We start from the raw sequence: 24,423 nt of genomic DNA on the forward strand, positions 1-24,423 counted from the left end.
AAAAAGAAAAAAAAAAGCACACACAGAAAAAAGTTTTCTACGCGTTATTCGGAAGACAAGCAAAGCACAAGTTTTAATTTTTAAAAAAAAGGTTTCATTGAATATTGTGAACTCTTCCTTACCGTTTTCATCTTCAAATTCTGATAAAAAGTAAGTTTCAAACAATAGAGATTGCACTGGACGACTCACGTACTCCCTCTCCTCTTTTTTTTCTGCCCCCCTTTGCAAAGCCACAGCAGTGAGTTAGTTATTCTGCAGCCAGAATAAAACCCTATAGTCTGGCTAACCCGGGCTTTAGAGAACGGACTTTTCCGACTTGGCAGAAAAAAAGTTGCCTTCAATACATCCAGGCTATCATCCTGAGATGCTGCCTTTGCAAACCCCCTTTCTCTCCCGCACCCCCTCCCTCCAAAAAAAAAAAAAAAAAAAAAAAAGGAAAGAAAAAAAAAAGAAAGGAAGGAAGAAAAAAAAAAGACTTATTGGGGGTGGAAGTGGTGCCCTCTCTTCCTGGACAGCTTAGTGCCTTTGCTATGCAAATAACATGTGAAGAGCATCAAAAGGTATCAGGAGAAAAGAAGACAAGAAGAGCAGGAAGGGCAGCAAAGTTTTGTTGAAGTAGCCCTAGATCTCACTACCGGCCCCCAGCCAACTTGAATTGCAGCAGTAGAAAATTTTGGCAGCTTTTCCTCAGAGGCAGAGCACACTGACGTCAGTCTGCAGATGTGCCGGGCTGCGTCGGGTGCGCATGTGTCCTGGGCCGTCACGTGGAGGGGGAGGGGAGGTAGAGGTACAATCGGGGTAACCAACTACCAGCCATTCAGAAGGGTGTAGACAATGTCAACTTTTCCACCCTGTGAATGAGAGAGATCCTGGCCCTTCTAACCTCAATCCCCTTCCCCACTCCGCCTCGTTTCCTTCTCTTCCTCTAACCTCTTTTTAGAAATTCTAGCTTGGTTTGTGATTAGTAGTTTCTTGGAAAAGGCAAGGGGGAGGGAGGATGAATGGCTTTAGATGAACTAATGTCACTGTTAAGATCTCTGGTATCCTTCTTCGTGTATTTTTTTTTTAAGTCCACGCAACGATGTTAAAAGTTTCACATAAACAGTGTCTCTGAGGAAACTATAGTAAACATCAATCAGTGGCAGATTTCAAGACTCGGTAGCTACAAGTGCACAAAATGCCTGTGTGTGAGCTTTTTCTCCCCCTTAATATACCTCAACAAGCAAAATTGCCAACAAAAGGGAAAGTAGACTAAAATAAACTAAGACCAGCACATTTTCCATCTGATTACTGACTTCAGGTTATGTGGGGCTTTAAAAGAAAAAAAAAAAAAAAAAGTGGGGGAGGAGAGAGAGCGGGGGAAGAGAGAGAAGCTTGCATTATTTCCAGATGAGGGTGAGACTGGATGGTGTTTTAAAGTGCAACCGGGGAAAGCTACAAGTATATATTTTTTAAGACAGTATATTGAATGAAACTTCAATGACTGCCCCAACGAAAATAAATCCCAAGTCAGACCCCAGAGTCGGGGGAGGGGACAGATACCCTCCTGCTATCTCAAGATAAACAAACAAAACCTGAAAACTGGTTCTTCAAGTTTCCTAATCCAACCCCTCCCCCACCAACGCCATACACACCAGCTGCCCGTCCACACTTTAAGGATAAAACAAGGCTACAACGTAGCACTTTCACTTTCATTTGCTGGCGAAAAGTCACTGGCATTAAACTGTGAGTGAAATGCCCAAATATGTTTTCCATGTCCTAAGAAAGCAAACAAAGTCTGGCACACAAATCGGAAACAGGAAAAAATGTGAAAATAGCTCAGGACAAATGTTGCCTTTCAGCGGTGTAATCTGCTGCATCATTTATCTGTCTCTACCGTTAAGAGGAGGGTAGGGAGAGGTTTAAGAGTTTTCGAGGGGAGGGGAGTAGGGGGTGGGGGAGGGAGGCTGGGAACTGACGCCTCGAAATTCCAGTTCGCTGTTAATGCCAAGTCAATTTCCGATGGCCAGAACCAGAAAGGGGAATTGGACCGGAGGGAAGGTGATGGGGAGGAGGGCGTTTCTGAATACCAGCTCTTAAGTTTCAAGCTTCTGTTAACACTATTGCTCATTTGATTTTTTTTTTTCTTCCTACACCGGAGGTAGTAGGTGTAATACTTCTGGTGAATACATGAATAGTTGGCTAAAGAAGGCATGAATCAGACTGAGAACATCCAAGAATACAGTTATTTCTATTCTTCTTTGAGGACTGAAAGGGGAAAGCATCTGTCCACAGTCAATAGTTTGCATCTTGACCTCAATCAGTTATATCTGGCTCAATTCCATTTAAAATGTAGAAACATGACCTGAGGTTGGAACTGACAGTTTTAAATAAAGATGATTCATATGGAGATATATAGATATAGATAGATATTTGCATTAAAATATACAAGTTGGCAGTCCGTGGGGTCGCAAAGAGTTGGACACGACTGAGCGACTGGACTGAACTGAATACAAATTGGCTAATCTCTTAGCAATAAATGTAAATACTAAAAATAAGAATGGGCACAGAGCTGGCTTTGCATCAAACCACCTTTGAAATAGTAGTTGAAACTTATCCTTAATTTTTCAAAACCTGGTAATAGACACAGCCAGCAGAGAAAATTTAAAGTTAAGGTATGAGTAGTAATCATGTCTATAAGCTGACTGGAAAGTTTTTACTCTCATCTAAGACAAACTGCCTTAGGAAACAGCAGTACTGTAAAGGAAAGGAGCTTATTCAATGAGAAGTGGACTTTGGCTAATTACTTATTCAAAGAGTGCCATCCTGCGTCTAAACAGAGTAATGAAAAATTTCCAAGAAATTCCTATCTTATCCTTCAAATGACCTAAGAAAAATAGCAAGAATAAGGGTAAAAAATTATCAGCATAAGAAATGATGAATTCTCAGTTTAACTCTGTGTGTGTACATTTTCACTATATGACAGAAAATTCAAACACATTCAAAAACAGAAAAACAGTACAATGAATCCCAATGTATCCATTATCCAGTTTTAACAAGTATCAAATCATGTCCACTTTTCCTATTACTGGTTCCACCCCACTAGATTACCTTAAAGCCAAACTCAGATAACATCTCATTTCATTCATTAAATATTTACTGTATTTCTAAAATATAAAATATAAGGACTAAAATAATAGCCACTACTACACTACTGACTTAAAACACCAATCCCTTAATTTCATTAAGTACTAGATTTCCTCAATGGCAAATAAAGGCTTAAAAAACTTATTGGAATCAGATCTATACATTGCATAAGGTTGATCTCTTATGTCTCCTTTTTAAAGAACTTTTAATGAAGTAGAATATTCATAAATAAAAGTACATAAATATATCTTGATGAAAGTGTTATCCTAATGTATTTTCACAAGAAGAAGCTACCCGTGTAACCATGTAACTTTTAATCTATTGGATCCCCCTCATTTCTTATCAGGCCTCCCTGGTGGCTAGGCTGGTAAAGAATTTGTCTGAAATGCAGGAGACCCAGGTTTGATCCCTGGGTCAGGAAGATCCCCTGGAGGCTGGAATAGCTACCCACTCTAGTATTCTTGCCTCGAGAATCCCATGGACAGAGGGGCCTAGGAGGCTACAGTCCATAGGTCCCAAAGAGCTGGACGTGACTAAGAGCACATGCATTCCTTATCTTGCAATGTAAACACTGTATTAATATTTTGCCCTCCTAACACTATACATACCACTTCCATTAGCATGGAAATGTTTTAGTGCACTACCCAGACATTATTTTTTAGTTGAATTATATGTAACAAATTTAAATCAAACTCTGAATGAATTTAAGTTGCAACAGAAATTCTTTAAAATTTTTATAACGAACAATCCCCTACTCTTAGACGTTAAGTTTTTGCTCCAGCTTTCTTTCTCTTTTCACTGTTTCATTTTAAAATGACGGAGGAATCGGGGTAGAGGAGAGATGGAATGGGAGTTTGGCAAATGCAAACTATTATATGTAGAATGGATAAACAACAAGGTCATACTACATAGAACAGGGAACTATATTCAATATTCTGTGATAAACCATAGTGGAAAGGAATATAAAAAGAGTGTATACAAAGCACTCACTTCTCAGTGGGAGACACCTTGGCTTTAAAAAATAATAGTAAAAATTAATTTTAAAATTTTAAAAAGAAATAAAGATTATTGGCAAAGTGGAATTGATAGCAATCTCCCTACCTAAAAATATCTTTGCTATCAGTTTTAAAAATATAATTAAATGTAAATAAATGGACACTTTCAGGAAATCAAAGATGAAATGAATGGAAACATGGGAGAGGAAGAAACTTGTACACTACACACATATATTGCACACATGTGTGTATTTATTCCAGAGACTGAAAAACAAAGGTAGAAGAGATTGAGAGTTAGAGAAGAAGGACCAAGGGAATTTTAAGGGTAATAAAAATTGTAAGGTGGTTTATTAATGTATTATTAGCATATAAATTAAATTTAATTTTTTTAGTTAAAAATCAAGCCATGTCTTAAAGTTACTGTGTTTTCTTGTATTTTCAGAAAAAAATGAGATGAAGAATTCTGATTTTGTGTTTGTTTGAAATTATTAAATTGAAGCAAGTGACTATCTCTAAAGATGATGAGTTTTAAATTACCTCACAGACATTAAAACTAGATTCCATGCACTTTCTATAAAAACATTTTATTCTTTCAATAGGACTGGATTTGAATTTGACATAGTTAAAATAAATATCTTCTAATCTTTGAAAGACTACTTTAGGATTTCTTAGGTAATGTGCAGAAGTTCAAAGCAATAAAGGAAAAGATTGGTAAGTTTAAACTTATTAATGAAAAATTTTAAAACATTTAAAAAAGCATAAACCAGAAAGTGGGAGAAAAATTTTAACAATATAACTGAAGCATAATAAATACCAAGAATATTGAAAGAACTCTCATAAATCTATAGAAAGAACTCTCATAAATCTATAGAAAGTGAAAGTGAAGTAACTCAGTCGTGTCCAACTCTTTGTGACCCCATGGACTTGTAGCCTACCAGGCTCCTCCGTCCATGGGATTTTCCAGGCAAGAGTATATAAGGGACATGTCAAAAAAAATTTTTAATGGTATAAACAGGAAAGTAGCAGGAGAAAAAAACCTGAGGACCAATAAATGAGTAATGAAATGTTCAATCTTGCTAGCAATCATAGAAATGGAAAAGTTTCTTTCATCAGAGTGACAAAAATGTTACAATTTGATAATATCAAGTGTTTGGGAGGACTGGGCAAACTGGACATATAATATTTGGGGTTTTTTCCTCTTTTTTAAAAATTATTTATTATTTTTAAAAATGTTTTATTTTATACTGGAGTACAGTTGATTAACAATGTTGTGTTAGTTTCAGGTGAATCAGTTATACATGTACATGTATCTATTCTTTTTCAAGTTCTATTCCCATTTAGGTTATTACAGAATATTGAGCAGAGTTCCTAATGCTACACAGTTCATCCTTGTCGGTTATCTATTTTAAAGAGCAGTGTATATATGTCAATCCCAAACTCCCAATCTATCCCTCCCCCTTACACTTCTCCCTTGATAAATATAAGTTCATTCTCTATGTCTGTGAGTCTGTTTCTGTTTTATAAATAAGTTCATTTGCAACTCTTTTTTCAGATTCCACATATAAATGATACTGTATGATATTTTTCTTCATCTATCTAACTTCACTTAGTATAATAATCTCCAAGTCCATCCATGTTACTACAAATGGCATTATTTCATTCTTTTTAATGGTTGAATAGTATTCCATTGTATATATGTATTTACATACACACACACACCCCATGTTTTCTTTATCCATTCATCTGTCAATAGATATTTAGGTTGCTTCTGTGTCTTAAATATTGCAAATAGTGCTGCAATAAACAATGGGGTGCATGATTCCTTCTCAATTATAGTTTTCTTCAGATATATGCCCAGGAGTGGGACTGCAGGATGATATGGTAGCTCTACTTTTAGAGTTTTAAGGAACTTCCAGGCTCTTCTCCATAGTGGCTGTACTAATTTACATTCTCACCAACAGTGTAGGAGGGTTCCCTTTTCTCAACACTCTCTAGCATTTATTGTTTGTAGATTTTTTCATAATGGTCATTCTGACTGGTGTGACATCTAATATATTGTTGATGAAAGTGTAAATTAAGTGCAAACACCACAAAGAGCAAATTTGGCAATATCTAATCCAGAAGAAGATGTGCATTTTTGACCCAGCCATTTCATTTTAAAATACATAACCCTAAGAAATTCTTGCAGATGAGCATCCACAATAATAAGGGAACATTATTTGTAGCAGTGAATAAATGAAATAACCAAAATGCCTATCAATAGGGAAAAAAAAAGTTGTAATCTATTTCTACATTGGAGTATTATATAGCAATTAAATGATGGACTAAAGGCACATACATCAACATGGATAAATTATATAACATTAAGTTGAAATGCTGCAATAGGATATATTATGATTCAAATTGGGATAGAATGTAGATATATGACTATATGTATATAAAGCTTTAATTATAAATATTTTTAACACTAAATATATATCTCAAACTTACCAGAGTCCGCAGAGGAAGAACATAGTATCTCAGGGATCATACTAACCTAGGAGAGAAACAGGATGGAATTAAGGAGTACAAAGTGAGCATCAGCTAATCTATAAAATTCTGTTTAAAAAACAAAACAACTTGAATTACCACAAAATGTTAACAGCTACTAATTCAGGGTATTGAGTGTACATGGGTATGTATTAATTTTAATCTCTATATAATTTTTTAAAATTGCAACTTTATAAAAAAGGGGAAAAGATTACTGTGATTTGTTGTTAGCATCTACCTGGCAATTTCAAAAATATTTTAAATTTGCGATTAGCAATATAATGATACATTATGGGTGAGCAAAGCTCACTAAAATTCATGTATTGTGTTTTATTTTATAATTTCAGTCTTTATATCCAAAACTTTTTCTACAGATAGTGACAAAAAAATAATTTCACTTTAATTTTTCTTTCTTTATTTAACTTACTGAGTATGAGATCAATTGCAGGATTTTTTTTTTAACTTGCTAAGAAAAGTGTGTGTATAACCAATTACTTTTAACTGTATTATACAAATATCTATTATTCAGAAAGGAGAAGAAAAAGTCAAAGAATATCACTGAGCTAACAGCAAAGGCCTTGATGCCAGGAAAGACTGGGGGCAAGAGAAGGGGATGACAGAGGATGAGATGGTTAGATAGCATCACTGACTCAATGGACATGAGTCTGACCAAAACTCTAGGAGATACTGAAGGACAGAGAAGCCTGGTGTGCTGCAGTTCATGGGGTCGCAGAGTCCAACATGACTTAGCGACTGAACAACAATAGCAAAGACCCTGATATGCCAATAACAACTGCCTACTCTTCAGAGAGCAAGAGTATAAAAATAAAAGGCAAGGTTCTTCCCCTCAATAAAGTTACAGATGGACTGCAATAATTTACATAATTTAATGAGTAAGTACTCTGGGCTTCAAACAAGGTAACTCAGTGCAGCCTAAATAATGATTTTTTTGGACATGAAAGTGAAAGTGAAGTCACTCAGTCGTGTCCGACTCTTTGCCACCCGTGGACTGTAGTCTACCAGCCTTCTCAGTCCATGGGATTTTCCAGGCAAGAGTACTGGAGTGGGTTGCCATTTCCTTCTCCAGGGTATGTTCCCAAGCCAGGGATTGAACCCGGGTCTTCCACATTGTAGGCAGACACTTTACCCTCTGAGACACCAGGGAAGCCCTTTTTGGACATACATGTAGACAAATTTTGTGGTCGATTTTTTAGTTCTCACTTGAACTCCCAACAACATTCAATTCAGTTGATTGCTCCCAACTTCTGGAAATCCTAATGCCTGATGTGACTGTATTAGGAGGTAGGGCTTTGGGGAGATGCTTAGGTCATGAGGATAAAACACTCATAAACAGGATGAGTCATCTTATAAAAGAAACCATACAGAGACCCCCTCAGCCCTTCTATTTTTGCAAATGAATGATATAATAGCTAATTTTGTCTTTGTAAACTATCTTTTCTCTTTAGTATCTTTGAAAATTCTTTTTCTTTGATATTTTACAGCTTTATAAACTGCTTCACAGTGTGGCTTATCCTGCACAGTATTCAGTGTACATTTTTCTGAGGCTTTTAGTTCTTCTGCAGAAAAGTTTTCAGCTATTATTTATTCAAATATTGCTTATCAATCATTCCTGCTATTCTTTCCAACAGGAACTTCTATGTCAAAGTGCCTCAATTTGTTCTTTTTTATCTGCTCTTCATAATTTTTTAAAAATTTTTCTGGATGAATTCTTCAAATTATCTTTCAATTAACTAATTCAATCTATAACTCTATCCAATCAAGAGTTTATCCTACTTGTAGAATCTGTATTTAAGTCACTATATTTAATCATATATGGGACATACAATTAATTCCTATTTATAACCAAATGTTGTTTCATTTGTTCCTATTTTCGTATTACAATGTAAATTAATTTCTCCCAGCAACCTCAAAATACACATTCTAAAGTCTTTGTCAGACTGTTTCATAAAATTAATTTCAGCAAGTTAAAGTTCTATTTGATGGTTTGGTTACATTGGTAGAATGTCTTCAGTTTCAAAAAACAAACAAAAAAAAAATCTGCCTCAGAAGGAAAATGTATTTTCTTGTAAATCATGCTCCCTAGTACCAGCAGCTCTATGGTCAATTACCTGGTTCAATAGCATCAGGATTTGTTACTTTTTTGAGATATTGCCACACTAAATATGCCAGATTCTTCCATGGCAGCTCTCCAAATGGTTACAAAATGGCTAAAGACTCATAGATGTTTCATGCAGATGTAATAACATCCACCAGAACACCACAAACCGTTTCATGTTTATTTTTTTAAATCAGTAAGAAAAATCTTTCTCCAATTCCTCAATTCCCATATACTTCCTTTCCTTTGCGCATAGTTTCCACTATCATTAACATCTTATATTTGGTGTTACACTTGTTCAAACTGATGAATTAATATTGATACATTATTATTAACTAAAGTCCATAGTTTACATCAGGATTCATTTTTTGTATAGTTCTATGGGTTTTAATAAAAGCATTATGTTATGTATCCACCAATACACTTATCATAAAGAATAGTTTCACTGCCCTGAAAATCACCTGTAATCCACCTATTCATCCCACCCCTCCTGCCCTACCCACTACCAATCCCCTAAAACCACAATCATCTTTCAACTGTCTTCATATTTTTGCCTTTTCCAGAATATCAGACAGCTGAAATCATACAGTATGTAGGCTTTTCAGAGGCTTCCTTGGTGACTCAGAGGTTAAAGCATCTGCCTCCAATGCAGGAGACCAGGGTTCGATCCCTGGGTTGGGAAGATCCCCTGGAGAAGGAAATGGCAACCCACTCCAGTATTCTTGCCTGGAGAATCCCATGGACAGAGGAGCCTGGTAGGCTACAGTTCACAGGGTTGCGAAGAGTTGGACACGACTGAGTGACTTCACTTTTCTTTCACTTAGGAATACGCATTTAAGTTTCCTTCATCCTTTTTTGTGGCTTGATAGTTCATTTGTTTTCATATCTGAATAAGCCATTGCAATCCATTGTCCCATAATTTGTCCATTCAATTACTGAAGAACATCTGGATTGCTTCCAATTTTCGACAATCATGAAAAAGGCTGCTAAACTCATTGGTGTGCAAGATTTTGTGTGAATGTAAGTTTTCAACTCATTTGGGTAAATACCAAGAAGCATAATTGGTGGATTGCATAGTAAGAGTATGCTTAGTACATTTTTTTCCAAATGACTGCATTTTGCATTCCCACCAGCAATAAATGAGTTTCTGTCGTTCCACACTGTCAGCATGTGGTCATTCTGATGGGTGTTTAGTGGTATCTCATTGTTTTCCAATTTGCATTTTCTTGATGACATACAATGTGGAAATCTTTTCATCTTCTTGCTGTTTATCTTGTTTGGACAGGTGTCAGTTTAGACATTTTGCCCTCTTTTTTTTTATATATATTAAAAATGATTTGTTTTTTTTAACACAGAGGAAGCTTGGTAGCAGATCTGTAGCCACTTGATGTTGTTATAACTAATTACAGTTCAGGCTCTCTTATAAAATGTAAAGGTACACTAACACATGTATATGTAATTGTTATGAAAATTAAGCTTAGTCACTAAAAGAAGATTCGTTATCTGAACTTTCTTCTGTGTTTTTTTCACCTTCACCATCAGGCACTGGAGCATCTGGCCTCTCAAGAAGATCTGGGTCTAGTCCTTCTGATATCATTTTGTTTCTTATTGCCATCACTGGAACATCCACTTGAACCATTTTGAGATATCTGGCATATCTTGGATCCTTGGCTACAGTTAAGATACTTTCTGGTGTTACTTCACTTTCCTGTGGTCCAGAGTCTTGTAAACACTTTCCTGTGGTCCAGAGATTGCTCTGAAGTGGTTTCAGAGGGTGTCCGGTTGTGATCCTAGCGACATTTACAGGAGATACTTCAAATGTGACATCATCTAGGCCCAGGATAGATGATAACTTTGCATCTAAAATATTGAGAGTTGTTTCAATCTGCTGGATACAAAGAGAAAGGTCTGCTAGTTTCTCCTCACAAACTGTAGAAAAGCGGTTGAGGAACTGTACAGTGTGCACCACAAACTGGTTTAGAAATGCCATAGTTCTTTTCTGTTGAATAGCTGGCACCTTAGTCAGCTCTATGCCTGAGCTCATGAGAGGGAGCACATCCTCATCCATCTCCTCACTGGGGGGGGCGGGGACCCAGGGCTCACCCCCAAACCCCTCCCCAGCCCGACCCGCCCAACCCAGTAATCTGCCCTCTTTTTAACTGGGATGTTTGTTCTTATTGTTGAGTTTTCTGTATTTTGGTGAGTTCTATCTTTTATCTTTTTGGTATATGTGTTCTGCAAACAATTTTTCCACTTTGTTTTCAACAGAACAAAAAGTTTTAACTTTAATAAAATCCAGTTTATCAACTTTTTAAGTCTTCACCAAACTCAAAGTCACACTAGATTTTATATTTAGGTCTATGATTCATTTTGAGTTAATTTAAAGGTGTAATGTCACTATAGCAGTGCCCAGCTTTCTTTCTTTGCATATGCATGTACAGTTTTATCACCATTCGTTGAAAAAGACAGAGCTTTCTCCATTGGATTGCCTTTCCTCTTTGTCAAAGATTAGCTGATCATATTTGCATGGGTCTACTTCTGAGCTCTCTATTCTGTTGCAGTGATCCATTATCTGATTTTGCACCAACTTCACAATATTGGTTACTACAGATTTACAATGAATCTTAAGGTTGCTGTCAGTTCTTCCACATTGTTCTTCTTCAATATGGCAGATATTCTGGGTCTTTTGTCTTTCCATATAAATTTATTCAGCTTCCAGTACAATGCTGAATAGCACTGGTGAGAGGACATATTCTTGCCTTGTTCCTGATCTTAGAGAAAAAGCATCTGGTTTCTCACCATTAAGCATGTTAGCTGTATGTTTTCTATAATTTTTTTAAAAAGAATAAGTAATAATGTACAAGATTGTGGATGCTCTTTATCAAGCTAAGGAAGTTTCTATTTCTAGCTTGCTGAGAGCTTTCACCATGAATAGGTATTTGATTTTGTCATATAGCTTTTTAATAACCTATTGGTGTCATCATATGATTTTTCTATTTTCTATTTTGATAATATGATGGGTTACATTAATTGATACCTGAATGTTGAACCAGTCTTGAATATTTGGAATAAATACCACTTGGCTGTGGTGCATAATTCTTTTAATATACTGTTGAATTTGATTATTTTGTTGAGGATATTTGTGCCTGTATTCATAAGAGATATCTGTAGTTCTTAAAAAGTCTTTGGTTCTAGTATTAGGATAATGTAATGTCTGGTTTTGGTATTAGAGTAGTGCCAGCCTCATAGAAAGAATAAGCTTCTATTTTTGGAACAGATTGTACAGAACTGTCATCATTTTCTTCTCAAATATTTGATAGAATTCACCAGTGAAACCATTTGGGTTTGATGTTTTCTGTTTTGAAAGTTTAATAATTATTGATTCAATTTCTTTAACATATAGGCTTATGCAAAGTGGCGATTTTTCCTTGTGTGAATTTTAGTAGGTTGTGTCTTCCATAAAATTGGTCCAGTTCATCTAATTTATAACATTTATGAGAACAGTTATTCATAATACTCATTACCCTCTTAATGTTCCTGGGATCCACAGTGATGGCCCCTACATACAAGTTTTCAAAAACGGAAACATTTTCTCCAACATACTCAAAACCACACACACACACACACACAAAAGCAACAACAAAAAAAACCCTTCAAGGCCTGTAAGTTTAGATGGGGTACAAATCAAGACTAATTCTACTGTAATTTACTTTGTTTATGATTGAGATGAAAAGTAGGCAAAAAACTGTGCTATATAAGAAGGCTAGATTAGCAAATTAAAAAGTAGGATGCAATCATCATAGTTTTCTTTAAAACTTTACACAAGCCCATGAAGCCTAGAGCCCATGCTCAGCAAGAAGAGAAGCCACCACAATGAGAAGGCTGTGCACCACAACTTAGAGAGGAGCCCTTGCTTGCTGCAACAAGTGAAAAGCCCGCACAGCAATGAAGACTCAGTACAGCCAAAAGTAACAAATAAATTAAATTATATAAAAAAAATTTTACAAAAAATGCTGTGATAAAAAGATCCAACTTAATGTGAAATCAAGACTTACCAAATAAATCATCAAATTGTTTACTGCTTTTATCTATTGATTTCTGTAATTCACAACACAGATAAGTTCACAGACAACAGTATTATCTGCTCTGTAGAAATACTGTCAAACTTATTCTGCCACCACCATTTTCCTTTTTCTAGTAACTTCAAGGAATAGTAAGTTGTTCATTCCTTTGAATCTCAACTAGAGTATTCTAGTAAGGTATTTTTGTATGTCATCTTCCCGAAAAAGAACTTACAAGTTTTCTAAAATATAACAGCATTTGTATTTTCTACAAAAGGGACACGGTTTACTTGGAAGTTTTTGCCTGTTTTAAGAGAGATTCAGTATTCAAGGTAAATAAACTTGAATAATACAATGCAGTAGAAATCAATTTCAAAAAATAAAAATATACACCAAGTCCACTCTGAAAACTAATGATACAAAAAGTGTTTGGAATTCTCTAGTTATATGTATATACTTATACATATATGTAGTTTAATTATATTGTCACTTACCTAATTATATTGTCACTTATCTACCTATGATAAAGTCTATTTATTAAAATATCATGCCACATCCCCAAAAGCTAGAGAATTTTAAATGAGAATTTTATTTACAAAAATGTCACAGAGGATTAAAAAAATTTTATGAACACAATATCATTAGTAATAATTAACAGAATCAAGAAAGGTTTAATATATATATCACTTGTAATATAATACACATTAAAATAGTTTTCATGCTACCTTTATTCATTATTTTTTAATATTCCAATTTTTAACAAACCGAGAAATATTGTAGTATACATGGAACAGGTGTACTATATACTTAAAAATTATGCTACATTATACATTAAGATACTAAGTCAGTTTTTTAACCTCCAGCAAATTATGGCCTTTCACCATAATTTATAAACTTAAAGGATGTAAGCACCAAATAGAACTTGAAATGCATAAAATAAACTGGCATATATTTTAAGAGAAAAACATTACATTAGGAATATAATTAACAAAGAATTTTCCAAAGAATACTGCAGAAGTAAGGTATATTTAAAGTATTATAATGATTAAGTCTAGAATGTTTTTTACTTATTCTTGTCAACTCAGTTGAAAACATAAAGCATTGACTATGAAGCTATCATTTTTAAGTGAATAGTAGATGGCAGCATGAGTCATTTTAAGCATGAAAGGAAAATGGACTATATTATGTGCTTTGATTAGCAAATAACGTTCTTTATCCAAGTAATTCTCAGTGTTTCCATTATCCTTGAATGACAAGATTCTTTATGTACTGTGTGAAAAAAACACCATCTTTTTACTGATGGAAGGCTTCTAATCTTATTCGGGTCGGATCTTCTGGATGTCTCAAGGCAATTCCATTACGCAGGAGCAGCTCAATATAAGGTGGCCAAAAAGAATCACTAATTTTGACATATGGGTCATGTGGAACACCAAATAATCTATTTAAAAGAATCTAGGAAAAAACATCATTCAAGATATATCTTACTTGGAAAAAAAATTGATACAGATATATTAAAACAGTTTTTTTTTAACCAAAGAATGTTGATCTCTTTTCTCTTTGAATAATTGTTTAATGTATTAAATAGTTGATTCTCTTTTTTAAAAAACTACAAATATTACTGAATGGAAATAGCTTTAAAATGAATCTTTGCACCTGAATTTTTAAAACATTTCCTAAAAACTTGTTAAAAAGCATTTACAATTCTCCCACTTCTCTCAAGATTAATAATTTATGTTAGAAATTTGGTTATAACCATTTCTTCAAATTGAAAAACAAAGTTCAAAAAATTGTACACATCTTAATATTTCAGGAAAATAGAAAACACCAATCTTCCCCCTCCACTCAAAGCCACTTATTCATCTGATAAACTTTCAAAACAAAAATTCTATCATCATTATTTCCTTCAAATTATCTCAAACATCTTTGATCTCTTCACTAAGGATATTGAGAAGTTTTCAATACCTGTAGTAAATTATATAAGACTAACATTTCTTGAACCACATTCCATGAAATTGGTCTCCCTAGCAATGCTCTCAGCACAGAGTAACAGGGTTCTGTGGTTAAATAAGCTCAAGAAAGATGCTAATATGCACTGAGAATGACCCATCTTTCCCAGATTCAGGGCATTAGAAAAGTTTTGTTAAGAAACACACATTAAATATTTGAACATTAATATTCTATGAGATATAATGAAAAATGTTAAATATGTATCAATTATTACTCTATCTCCTCAGTTCCCACAAAGTGCCTTCAAAAATTACAAAACCAGGATTCATAAGGGTTAAAAGATTTCTCAAGGGGTACATAATTAGTAAAAGATAATAAATTACAATCCATATCTTTGAACTGCCATGCCAAAGTTTTAACTTAAAGATATTATTTTTTTAAGATATTATTTTAAGAAACACAGAAAAGGAAAAATAAAATTTATATCATAGCAGTAAAGAATCTGCCTGCAATGCAGGAGACAGGGATTCGATCCCTGGGTCGGGAAGATCCCCTGAAGAAGAAAATGGCAACCCACTCCAGTATTCTTGCTGGAAAATCCCATGTACAAAGGAGTCTGCCAGGCTATAGTCCATGGGGTCATAAAAGAGTTGGACATGACTTAACAGCTAACAACAGTAAAAGTGTCATAGAAATATAATTAAACAACTAAGTTCTCATCTCAATCACATTTCATGATAATATCAACACCACAATTTTTGTTTTTTAACATTCCAATTCTTAAAGTAAAATTTCACCTGTCATATATTTTAGCTAATTCTTCTTTATTTTGGCTGTGACAGTGCAGAATCTCAGTTCCTCAACCAGGGACTGAACATGGACTGTGGCAGTGAAAACCCAGAATGCTAACCACCAGGCCACCAGGGAATTCCCTAATTTTAGTTATTTCAAGAACCACATCCTGGAGAAAAAAGCTGTTGGTCTCATTTGTTTTAGGTGTGATCATAAGAGAATAAGATATTATTCCCATTTTAGAGCAATTTGCTCAAATTCTAATATAATTTAAAATCTTAACTTTTCATTGCTACATAAATAATATCAATCAAAATCCTACTAAATGCCAGAAATAATTAAATGTTAACAATTCTACTTTAAAGTGAATATGTATATATTATTTTACTTTTCATTGAACAGCAGTATAAATTTAGTTTACAGTTATCATTGATAATACAAGCCTTGCTATGTAATGGCTCCTAAATCTAAGCTTTATATGGTATCCCATAGTGCACTATTCAAAAATTACACATGTATTTCCGAGTTAACTGTCAATACTTGCCACACATAGGACAATCTTTATTTTTAAAAAAATCAAGTCATCCATGAGAAATGGTAGTTTTAGTTTCAGTATAAATTGGAAGCAAATTGGAATATGCTGAAAGATTCAAATTACAATCTAAAAAAATCTGTTGATGGGTATCCAGGTTGCTTCCATGTCCTGGCTATTATAAACAGTGCTGCGATGAACACTGGGGTTCACGTGTCTCTTTCAGTTCTGGTTTCCTCGGTGTGTATGCCCAGAAGTGGGATTGCTGGGTCATATGGCAGTTCTATTTCCAGTTTTCTAAGAAATCTCCACACTGTTCTCCATAGTGGCTGTACTAGTTTGCATTCCCACCAACAGTGTAAGAGGGTTCCTTTTCTCCACACCCTCTCCAGCATTTATTGCTTGTAGACTTTTGGATAGCAGCCATTCTGACTGGCGTGTAATGGTGCCTTATTTGCATGAGACAAGTGCTCAGGGCTGGTGCACTGGGAAGACCCAGAGGGATGGGATGGAGAGGGAGGCAGGAGGGGGGATCGGGATGGGGAACACATGTAAATCCATGGCTGATTCATGTCAATGTATGGCAAAAAACACTACAATATTGTAAAGTAATTAGCTTCCAACTAATAAAAATGAATGGAAAAAGTAAAAATAAAAAAATCTGTATTTTGCTTTTCAAAATAATAATATTCTATATTAAGATATCCTGAGGTATCAAAGGTACATGCTTTCTCTGCCTGACATTTACTTTTTTGTTTTTTTTCACAAATATCTTTGACCCTTAAAAAAAGTTTTTGAACTTTGGCCAAATTATCAACTATATTAAATACTTTAGATCTTGATATGACAACTTATTGCAAATTGGGTGAACAGGAAAGTAGAGGTACCATAACCACTTAGCTAGATAAAGACTTTAGTATTCAAAAACACTTAACTAGATAAATGAAGACTTTAACTAGACAAAGACTTTTCATAAAATTACTATGAAGCAACTTTTCTGAAATCACTTTATTCTAAGCTTATCAATTATTTAAAAAAGTCACATTAATTGTTAAACAACTCTTCACAGACCATCTACCTTCCTGTTCACCCAATTTGCAATAGGTCGTCATATCAAGATCTAAAGTATTTAATAAAGTTGATAACTTGGCCAAAGTTCAAAAACTTTTTTTAAAGGTCAAAGATATTCATTAAAAAAAAAAAGTAAATGTCAGGCAGAGAAAGTATGTATAGATTACATAACAGCAAAGGGATTCACTGTGTAGATACTAAATAACATCATAAAAATTTTCTTAAAGTAATAATCTGGAATACAATTAAGGGTAAGATTTTAGTTTCATCTTCTCTTAAAAAATATTCTTTCTTACTACACAGAAAATAGAAACTAATTTTATACTAAAGATAAATTAATATATGTAACAAAATTTGGTGTATACCTTAAAAACTAAAGCAGCCTTTCTTTCTTTTTCAAACCTGAGTGTGTGCCTGTACTTAGTCACTCAGTTGCATCCAACTCTTTGCAGTCCCCATACACTGTGGCCGGTCAGGCTCCTCTGTCCATTGGAATTTTTCAGGCAAGAATACTGGAGAGGGTTGCCACTTACTCCTCCAGGGGATCATCCCTGTTCAGGGATCAAACACTCATCTCCTTCATTGGCAGGTGAATTCTTTACAACTGAGCCACCTGGGAAACCCCAAGTTTGTGCATAATTGTCGATAAATCACTAATCAAGACAAATCTTGAAGACAAAACAACTACACAAAACACTTACCTCTAACATTTCATGCAGTGTTATCAGCTGTGCAGTTGATTCTTGAATGTCTTTCTTTGAGGGAAGTGTGAATAATAAGGAATTAAAATTTCAGTTCTGACAATGGCAAGCTATTAGACTATTAAAAATTTTTTTTAATCTTTTAAATTAATATCTCTCGATTGCAATGATACAAGATATACTAAAACCAAACATTTAAAATGAGATGACTTTAAAAGAATTCTGTGGGGAGGGAGGTGGGAGGAGGGTTCAGTATGGGGAACACATGTACACCCACGGCAGATTCGAGTCAATGTATGGCAAAACCAATACAATGTTGTAAAGTAAAATAAATTAATTAATTAATTTATATATAAAAAAAGAATTCTGAAAGAAAACAACCTGTTGTACTAAATATTAAGGTTCATAAAAATACAGCTGAAACATTCTCTAAGACAGGGAAATCTTTTGTAATTACTAAAACATACAATTCAGACTATCTACCTACCTATCTATAAATATATAATGGGTAAAGTATATTACACATATTATATATAGTCATATAAAGGAAAATCTAATTTTTGAACCTCCCCAATCGAAATATCCAAGCAAATGATATTTTAGACTGAAATGATACAGTTTCAGGACAGAAAACTTGCTTCCTGGGGAGACTTGCTCATCTTTTCACAGTTCTTGATGGTTCCTAATATTAACTCAACTCACTAGTTCTTTTTTCCCTGGAATGACAGAGAATAGATCTCATTCCAGTTCCATTCTAGAGTTTCATTGTATCTAGCTAAGATATGTCTCCTTTATTCTTTAATGTTTTAAACCCAAGAAAGATATTTTATGTACCTCCACTAAATATCATTCTATTTTATTCAGACTATACTATTTTATCATGGCAATTAAAAAATACAGTTTTAATTTTGTCATCCAAAAAATTTACTCTCTAGTCCTCTTCAGTTTCATATCATTTACAAACTTTGATGACTATGTTCTCTACCTCTATCCAAATTACTGCTAAAAATGTTCAATAGGATAAGGTTCTATGGGAAATCTTCCAAGACGATGTACTAAGTGAAACAAGGAGCTTTTGAGTTCAGATATTCAATTAACTACATTTCCTACTATAGTGAAATCCAGTACTTTCCTAACAGCAGTCAAAGATTACCACAGAGTCTTTATAAGGTCTTATAGAAATACAAAGATATAAAAGAAATAGTAAAATAATCCTGACAAAAACAAATGTGATTACTGAGTAAAGATGGTAAAGCTGGAGATCATCATCTCCTGTCCCCCTAATACCTTACTAAATGGAAGAGAGGTAAAAAGCAGCATATGATTCTCTAGTGATGAAAGCAAATACAATTACCAAACTGATAAAGAAGTAAGAAGCAGCTGCTGCTGCTGCTGCTAAGTCGTTTCAGTCGTGTCCAACTCTGTGCGACCCCATAGACGTCAGCCCACCAGGCTCCTCCGTCCCTGGGATTCTCCAGGCAAGAACGCTGGAGTGGGTTGCCATTTCCTTCTCCAATGCAGGAAAGTGAAAAGGGAAAGTAAAGTCACTCAGTCATTTCCGACTCTTAGCGACGTCATGGACTGCAGCCTACCAGACTCCTCTGTCCATGGGAAAATCCCATGCAAGAGTACTGGAGTGGGGTGCCACTGCCTTCTCTGAAGCAGCAGCTAGGCACAGATAAAAATATAAAGGTTTGAGACAATCAAAGAAAATGCAGAGAAAAATTATAATGAAAGGAAACAAAAAATGTTTAAACATCAAGATATGATAAGCATATAATAAAGGACAGAAATGGCAATATAATTCCATAATAAAGGCAATATAACAACATATAATAAAGTACATAAACAGCAAGGACCTAAAGGAAACAGAAGAGATTAAGAAGAGGTGGCAAGAATACACAGAACTTTACAAAAAAGGTCTTAATGACCTAGCTAACCACAATGGTGTGGTCACTCACCTAGAGCCAGACATCCTAGAGTGTGAAGTCTCATGAGCCTTAGGAAGTACTACTATGAATAAAGCTAGTGGAGATGATGGGATTCTAGCTGAGGTATTTCAGATCCTAAAAGATGATACTATGAAAATGCTGCACTCAACATGCCAGCAAATTTGGAAAACTCAGTGGTGGCCACAGGACTGGAAAAGATAACTTTTCATTTCAATCCCAAAGAACGGCAATGCCAAGAATGTTCAAATTACATTACAACTGCTCTCATTTCACACACTAGTAAAACGATGCTCAAAATCCTTCAAGCTAGGCTTTAGCAGTATGTGAACCGAGAACTTCCAGGTGTATAAGATGGATTTAGAAAAGACAGAGGAAACAGAAAACAAATTGCAAAGATCTACTGGATCAAAGAAAAAGCAAGGAATTTAAAAAAAAAATCTATTTCTGTTTCACTGACTACACTAAAGCCTTTGACTATGTGGATCACAACAAACTGTAGAAAACTCTTTAAAAGATGGAAATGCCAGACCACCTTACCTGTGTCCTACGAAACCTGTGTAGCAGGACAAGAAGCAACAGTTAGAACTGGATATGGAACAGTGGACTCGTTCAACATTACTGAGAAAGGAATACGTCAAGGCTATATACTGTCACCCTGATTATTTAATTTACATGCAGAGTAAGTACATCATGCTAAATGTCGGGCTAGAAGATTCACAAATTGGAATCAAGATTGTGGGGAGAAGTATCAACAAACTCAGTTATACAGAGGATACCACTTTAATAGCAGAAAGCGAAGACGAACTAAAGAACATCCTAATGAATGTGAAAGCAGAGAGTGAAAAGGCCGGCTTAAAATCCAACATTCAAAAAATGAAGATCACAGCATCTGATCCCATCACTTCATGGCATATAAATGGGGGAAAACTGGAAACAGTGACAGAAATTTCTGGGGCTCCAAAGTCACTGCAGATGGTGAGTGCAGCCATGAAATTAAAAGATGCTTGCGTCTTGGAGGAAAAACTCTGACAAACCCAGACAGCATATTAAAAGCAGAGACATCACTTTGCTGACAAAGATCCATATAGTCAAAGCTATGGTTTTTCTAGTAGCCATGCATGGATGTGAGAATGAAACCATAAAGAAGTCTGAGCACCAAAGAATTGATGCTTTCAAACTGTGGTGCAGGAGAAGACCTTCGAGAGTCCCTAGTACAGCAAAGAAATAAAACCAGTCAATCCTAAGGGAAATTAATCCTGAATATGCATTAGAAGGACTGATGCTGAAGCTGAAGCTGAAGCTCCAGTACTTTGGCCACCTGATGTGAAGAGCCGACTCTTTCGGAAAGACACTGATACTGGGAAAGATTGAGAGCAAAAGGAGGAGGTGGTGACAGAGGATGAGATGGTTGGACAGCATCACCGACTCAATGGACATGAGTTTGAGCAAACTCAGGGAGATAGTAAAGGATAGAGAAGATGAGGTCACACAGAGTCGGACACTACCTAGCAACTGAACAACAAAAGCAGTATAAAATATAATGAAATTTTCATGAAATGAAATGTGACCTAAATCTGCCCCAAGAAACAATATATCATCAAAGCAAAACTGATACTGAATGATCAACATGGTGACATATCCTCATTAAGTTACTGAAGATCAGACATAAAGAATCTTTCAGGCAAGTAGTCATGCCAGAAAACATCTGCAGGATGGCCTCAACTTCTCCACAGCACATTTCCATCTAAGAAAAATGGAGAAACCCACTACCAAGTCTTGTGATTTTTTAAAATCTCTGCCAAAGATAAGCCTCTAATTATATAGCAAACTATGTCAGCAGTTAAAATATCAAAAATAAAACACCCAGGAATTCTTCTTGAACAAATTAATTGTTAAAGAAACCCATCATAGGAAATAATGGATTAAACTTAAAAACTCAAAAATCAAAGGTAAAATATGATAAGAATGGAATCTAACAATGTACAATAAAGACTAAATGTATACATGAATGATGGTATAGAACAAAATATAAATGCAATAAAACTGGGAAAGTTAAAAATAAAAAATCAATTTACTTATTTTAAATAAATGGAATGTACTTTAGATGTCTGGCCACCAAAACTGTGAGAAAATAAATTTCTTTTGTTTAAGCCACCTAATCTTTGGTATTTTGTTATAGCAGCTTGAGACCACTAATACATCCATTTTTCTAGCTTGACAGAGAAAGTAACCTATCATTTTGTAATATGTATCAATAGTTCATATACTTCATTTAAAAAAACTGAGCTTATCCAATATGACTTAACAAATTCATGATAACTTCTGGTAATGAATGCTTCCTTTTAAGAATATCTCAAATCTCTGGTTCTATTAGTGGAGAACCTTAAGAGGTTTAAAAAAACCCAAAAAACAGTTAAAAAAAGGGAGATTAGAATCAGGAAATAAATCACTGAGTTAAGATTATGATTATTAAGGGGTTCAGGATGGGGAACACATGTAAATCCATGGCTGATTCATGTCAATGTATGGCAAAAACCACTACAATATTGTAAAGTAATTAGCCTCCAACTAATAAAAATAATTGGGAAAAAAAAAAGATTATGATCATTAAGACGTAACGGATCCTAAATTAACTGAAATGATTAACAGAAGCTTGTCAACAATTTCAGAAATGACTAATGGGTATAAATAATAATAGATAGAATCAGAAAAATATTCCATAACAAATGTAAAGCCTACTGATGATTACAAAGAAGAAAGAGAAGAATAAACACACACAGATTATAAGAAAACAAAACTTTCTCCTTTCCCTAGCATGTGCACAGTAATTCAAGAAACATGAACTCAGAGGTACTACAATAGGTATGAAAGACAGTACAAATACAAATATGAATTAAACAAGCAAGCAGCTCACAGAGCATGGTAGGTGAAGAGAGAGACATAAATTGTTACTATAAAATCATGTAATAAATGCTAGTAAGATGACACCTAACCTTCATTCAGTGCCTCATACAAAAGGTGTTTGAGTTGCTTTAAGAAGGAATTTACTATCCTCATCAGATACGAACTCTTTTGTAACCAGAGGGAATAGCACGTATAAGGCACAAAAAAGTGACAGGTCAAACTGTACATCTGCTCCAACAGCATGGATGAATGGACTCATGCAAGAGATGGATAAAGATGGAAAGGAGGCTACAGAGACAGAAAAAATTCAGAATACAAATTCATTACTCTAAGGAGTTTATAGACTTCATCCCAGAGGGTGGGATCAAAAGTTTTACGTTGGGAAGAAAAAAAGTTTTACGTTAAAGATTAAAATATGTATATTTTTAAATATAGATTAAATAAACTATTAAATATATAAAGTTTTAGGAAGATCATTCTGGAACCAGTTTCAATGTCTATCCTACGCCCACAAGTTCTTGCTATTTATACCCCATTTTGCTTTTTAAAAATGAATTAAAGTGCTTGTTTCCAACTTTCTGTCACCCAATGAAATATTTATTTGCTTCTATGAAAAAGGTTTATTTCATCAAAACTACTATTAAAACAGTCAATAACTTACCTCAGCTATAGGTATCTTCTAATTTTAAGTTACATATGTTTATTATAGAAAATTTGGAAAATAATGAAAATGAAAACAAAAACAAGTCTCACCTACAATCTTAGCCCCAGGCATAAAGCAATGTTACATTTTTTGGTACCAATTAGACTTTCTGGTATACAATTTAATCATCTATGCTTTATCCTCTCACAAAAATTTGTTAGCATTTCATCAATTTCTTTGATATTATTATTTTTTTTCAATACATTATTTTTAAAAGCTCCATTTTCTCCACTATATGAATACAATGTAAAAAAAATTATATTTATAGTTTATTGAATAACTAGATTCCTTCTAATTTTTCAATAAATACCATAACGTGATGATGGAATACTTCTCTACATGTACCTATCTGTTTATATCTTTCAAAAGAAAAGAAAGAAAGAAAGAAAGAAAGTGAAGTCACTCAGTCATGTCCAATTCTTTGCGACCCCATGGACTGTAGCCTACCAGGCTCCTCCATCCAAGGGATTTTCCAGGCAAGAGTACTGGAGTCGGTTGCCATTTCCTTCTCCAGGGGATCTTCCCAACCCAGGGATCGAACCCAGGTCGCCTACATTGCAGACAGACGCTTTAACCTCTGAGCCACCAGGGATGCAAGCTTATATCTCTGAAGTGTGTATTAAACAAGAAAATTCATCAGAAAATTTACATTTGAACTTACTACATCAATTTCATATCTGAATATCTACAAGAATGTCTTCTCTACAACTTACCTTTTTCTTTTTAACGTTTCTATCAGGCAGAGGAAAATGGTCTTCAAGAAACTCACCCAGGGTAACCAAGAGTTTCTCCTTATATTCTTTTATATCACGCATTTTTGTTTTCAGTTCATTAAAAATTCTAGAAAGATTTTTTTTAATTAAGATAATTAATTTGTTGATAAAATACTTAGATATAAAGAACTGGTTACTCATAAAATTAATCAAACACTCTATTCAATCTTCATTGCTCAAATCAAATAACTAGCTTTATGAGATAAATAGTCTATCTAACA

General features: G+C 34.5%; 2 protein-coding genes and 1 pseudogene across 12 annotated transcripts in view; all 3 read right to left on the reverse strand.

Annotated features, from left to right (window-relative positions):
• Positions 1-6,693, reverse strand: part of ADAMTS6 (ADAM metallopeptidase with thrombospondin type 1 motif 6) — a 282,617-nt gene extending 275,924 nt beyond the window's left edge. For 6 of the 8 annotated variants that reach the window (XM_065905426.1, XM_065905424.1, XM_065905425.1 and 3 more), the window contains exon 1: positions 123-665. The gene's annotated coding sequence lies outside the window, so the exon portion shown is untranslated. Of the gene's footprint in view, positions 1-122; positions 667-6,611 lie in introns of those variants that run through there. The other 2 variants (XR_010659003.1, XM_065905423.1) reach the window with 2 other exon arrangements.
• A 3,513-nt stretch (positions 6,694-10,206) lies between these two features.
• Positions 10,207-10,845, reverse strand: LOC136146690 (WASH complex subunit 3 pseudogene; annotated as a pseudogene).
• A 2,692-nt stretch (positions 10,846-13,537) lies between these two features.
• Positions 13,538-24,423, reverse strand: part of CENPK (centromere protein K) — a 31,283-nt gene continuing 20,397 nt past the window's right edge. For 3 of the 4 annotated variants that reach the window (XM_065905631.1, XM_065905632.1, XM_065905633.1), the window contains 3 exons: positions 24,143-24,269; positions 17,871-17,924; positions 13,538-14,279 (listed from right to left, as the gene is read on the reverse strand). In XM_065905631.1, coding sequence (XP_065761703.1) covers positions 14,121-14,279; positions 17,871-17,924; positions 24,143-24,269 — 340 coding nt within the window. In that variant the 3' untranslated portion in view covers positions 13,538-14,120. Of the gene's footprint in view, positions 14,280-17,870; positions 17,925-23,964; positions 24,037-24,142; positions 24,270-24,423 lie in introns of those variants that run through there. The other variant, XM_065905634.1, reaches the window with a different exon arrangement.

This window comes from Muntiacus reevesi, chromosome 14 (genome assembly GCF_963930625.1).
Source record: "Muntiacus reevesi chromosome 14, mMunRee1.1, whole genome shotgun sequence".
Taxonomy (NCBI): domain Eukaryota; kingdom Metazoa; phylum Chordata; class Mammalia; order Artiodactyla; family Cervidae; genus Muntiacus; species Muntiacus reevesi.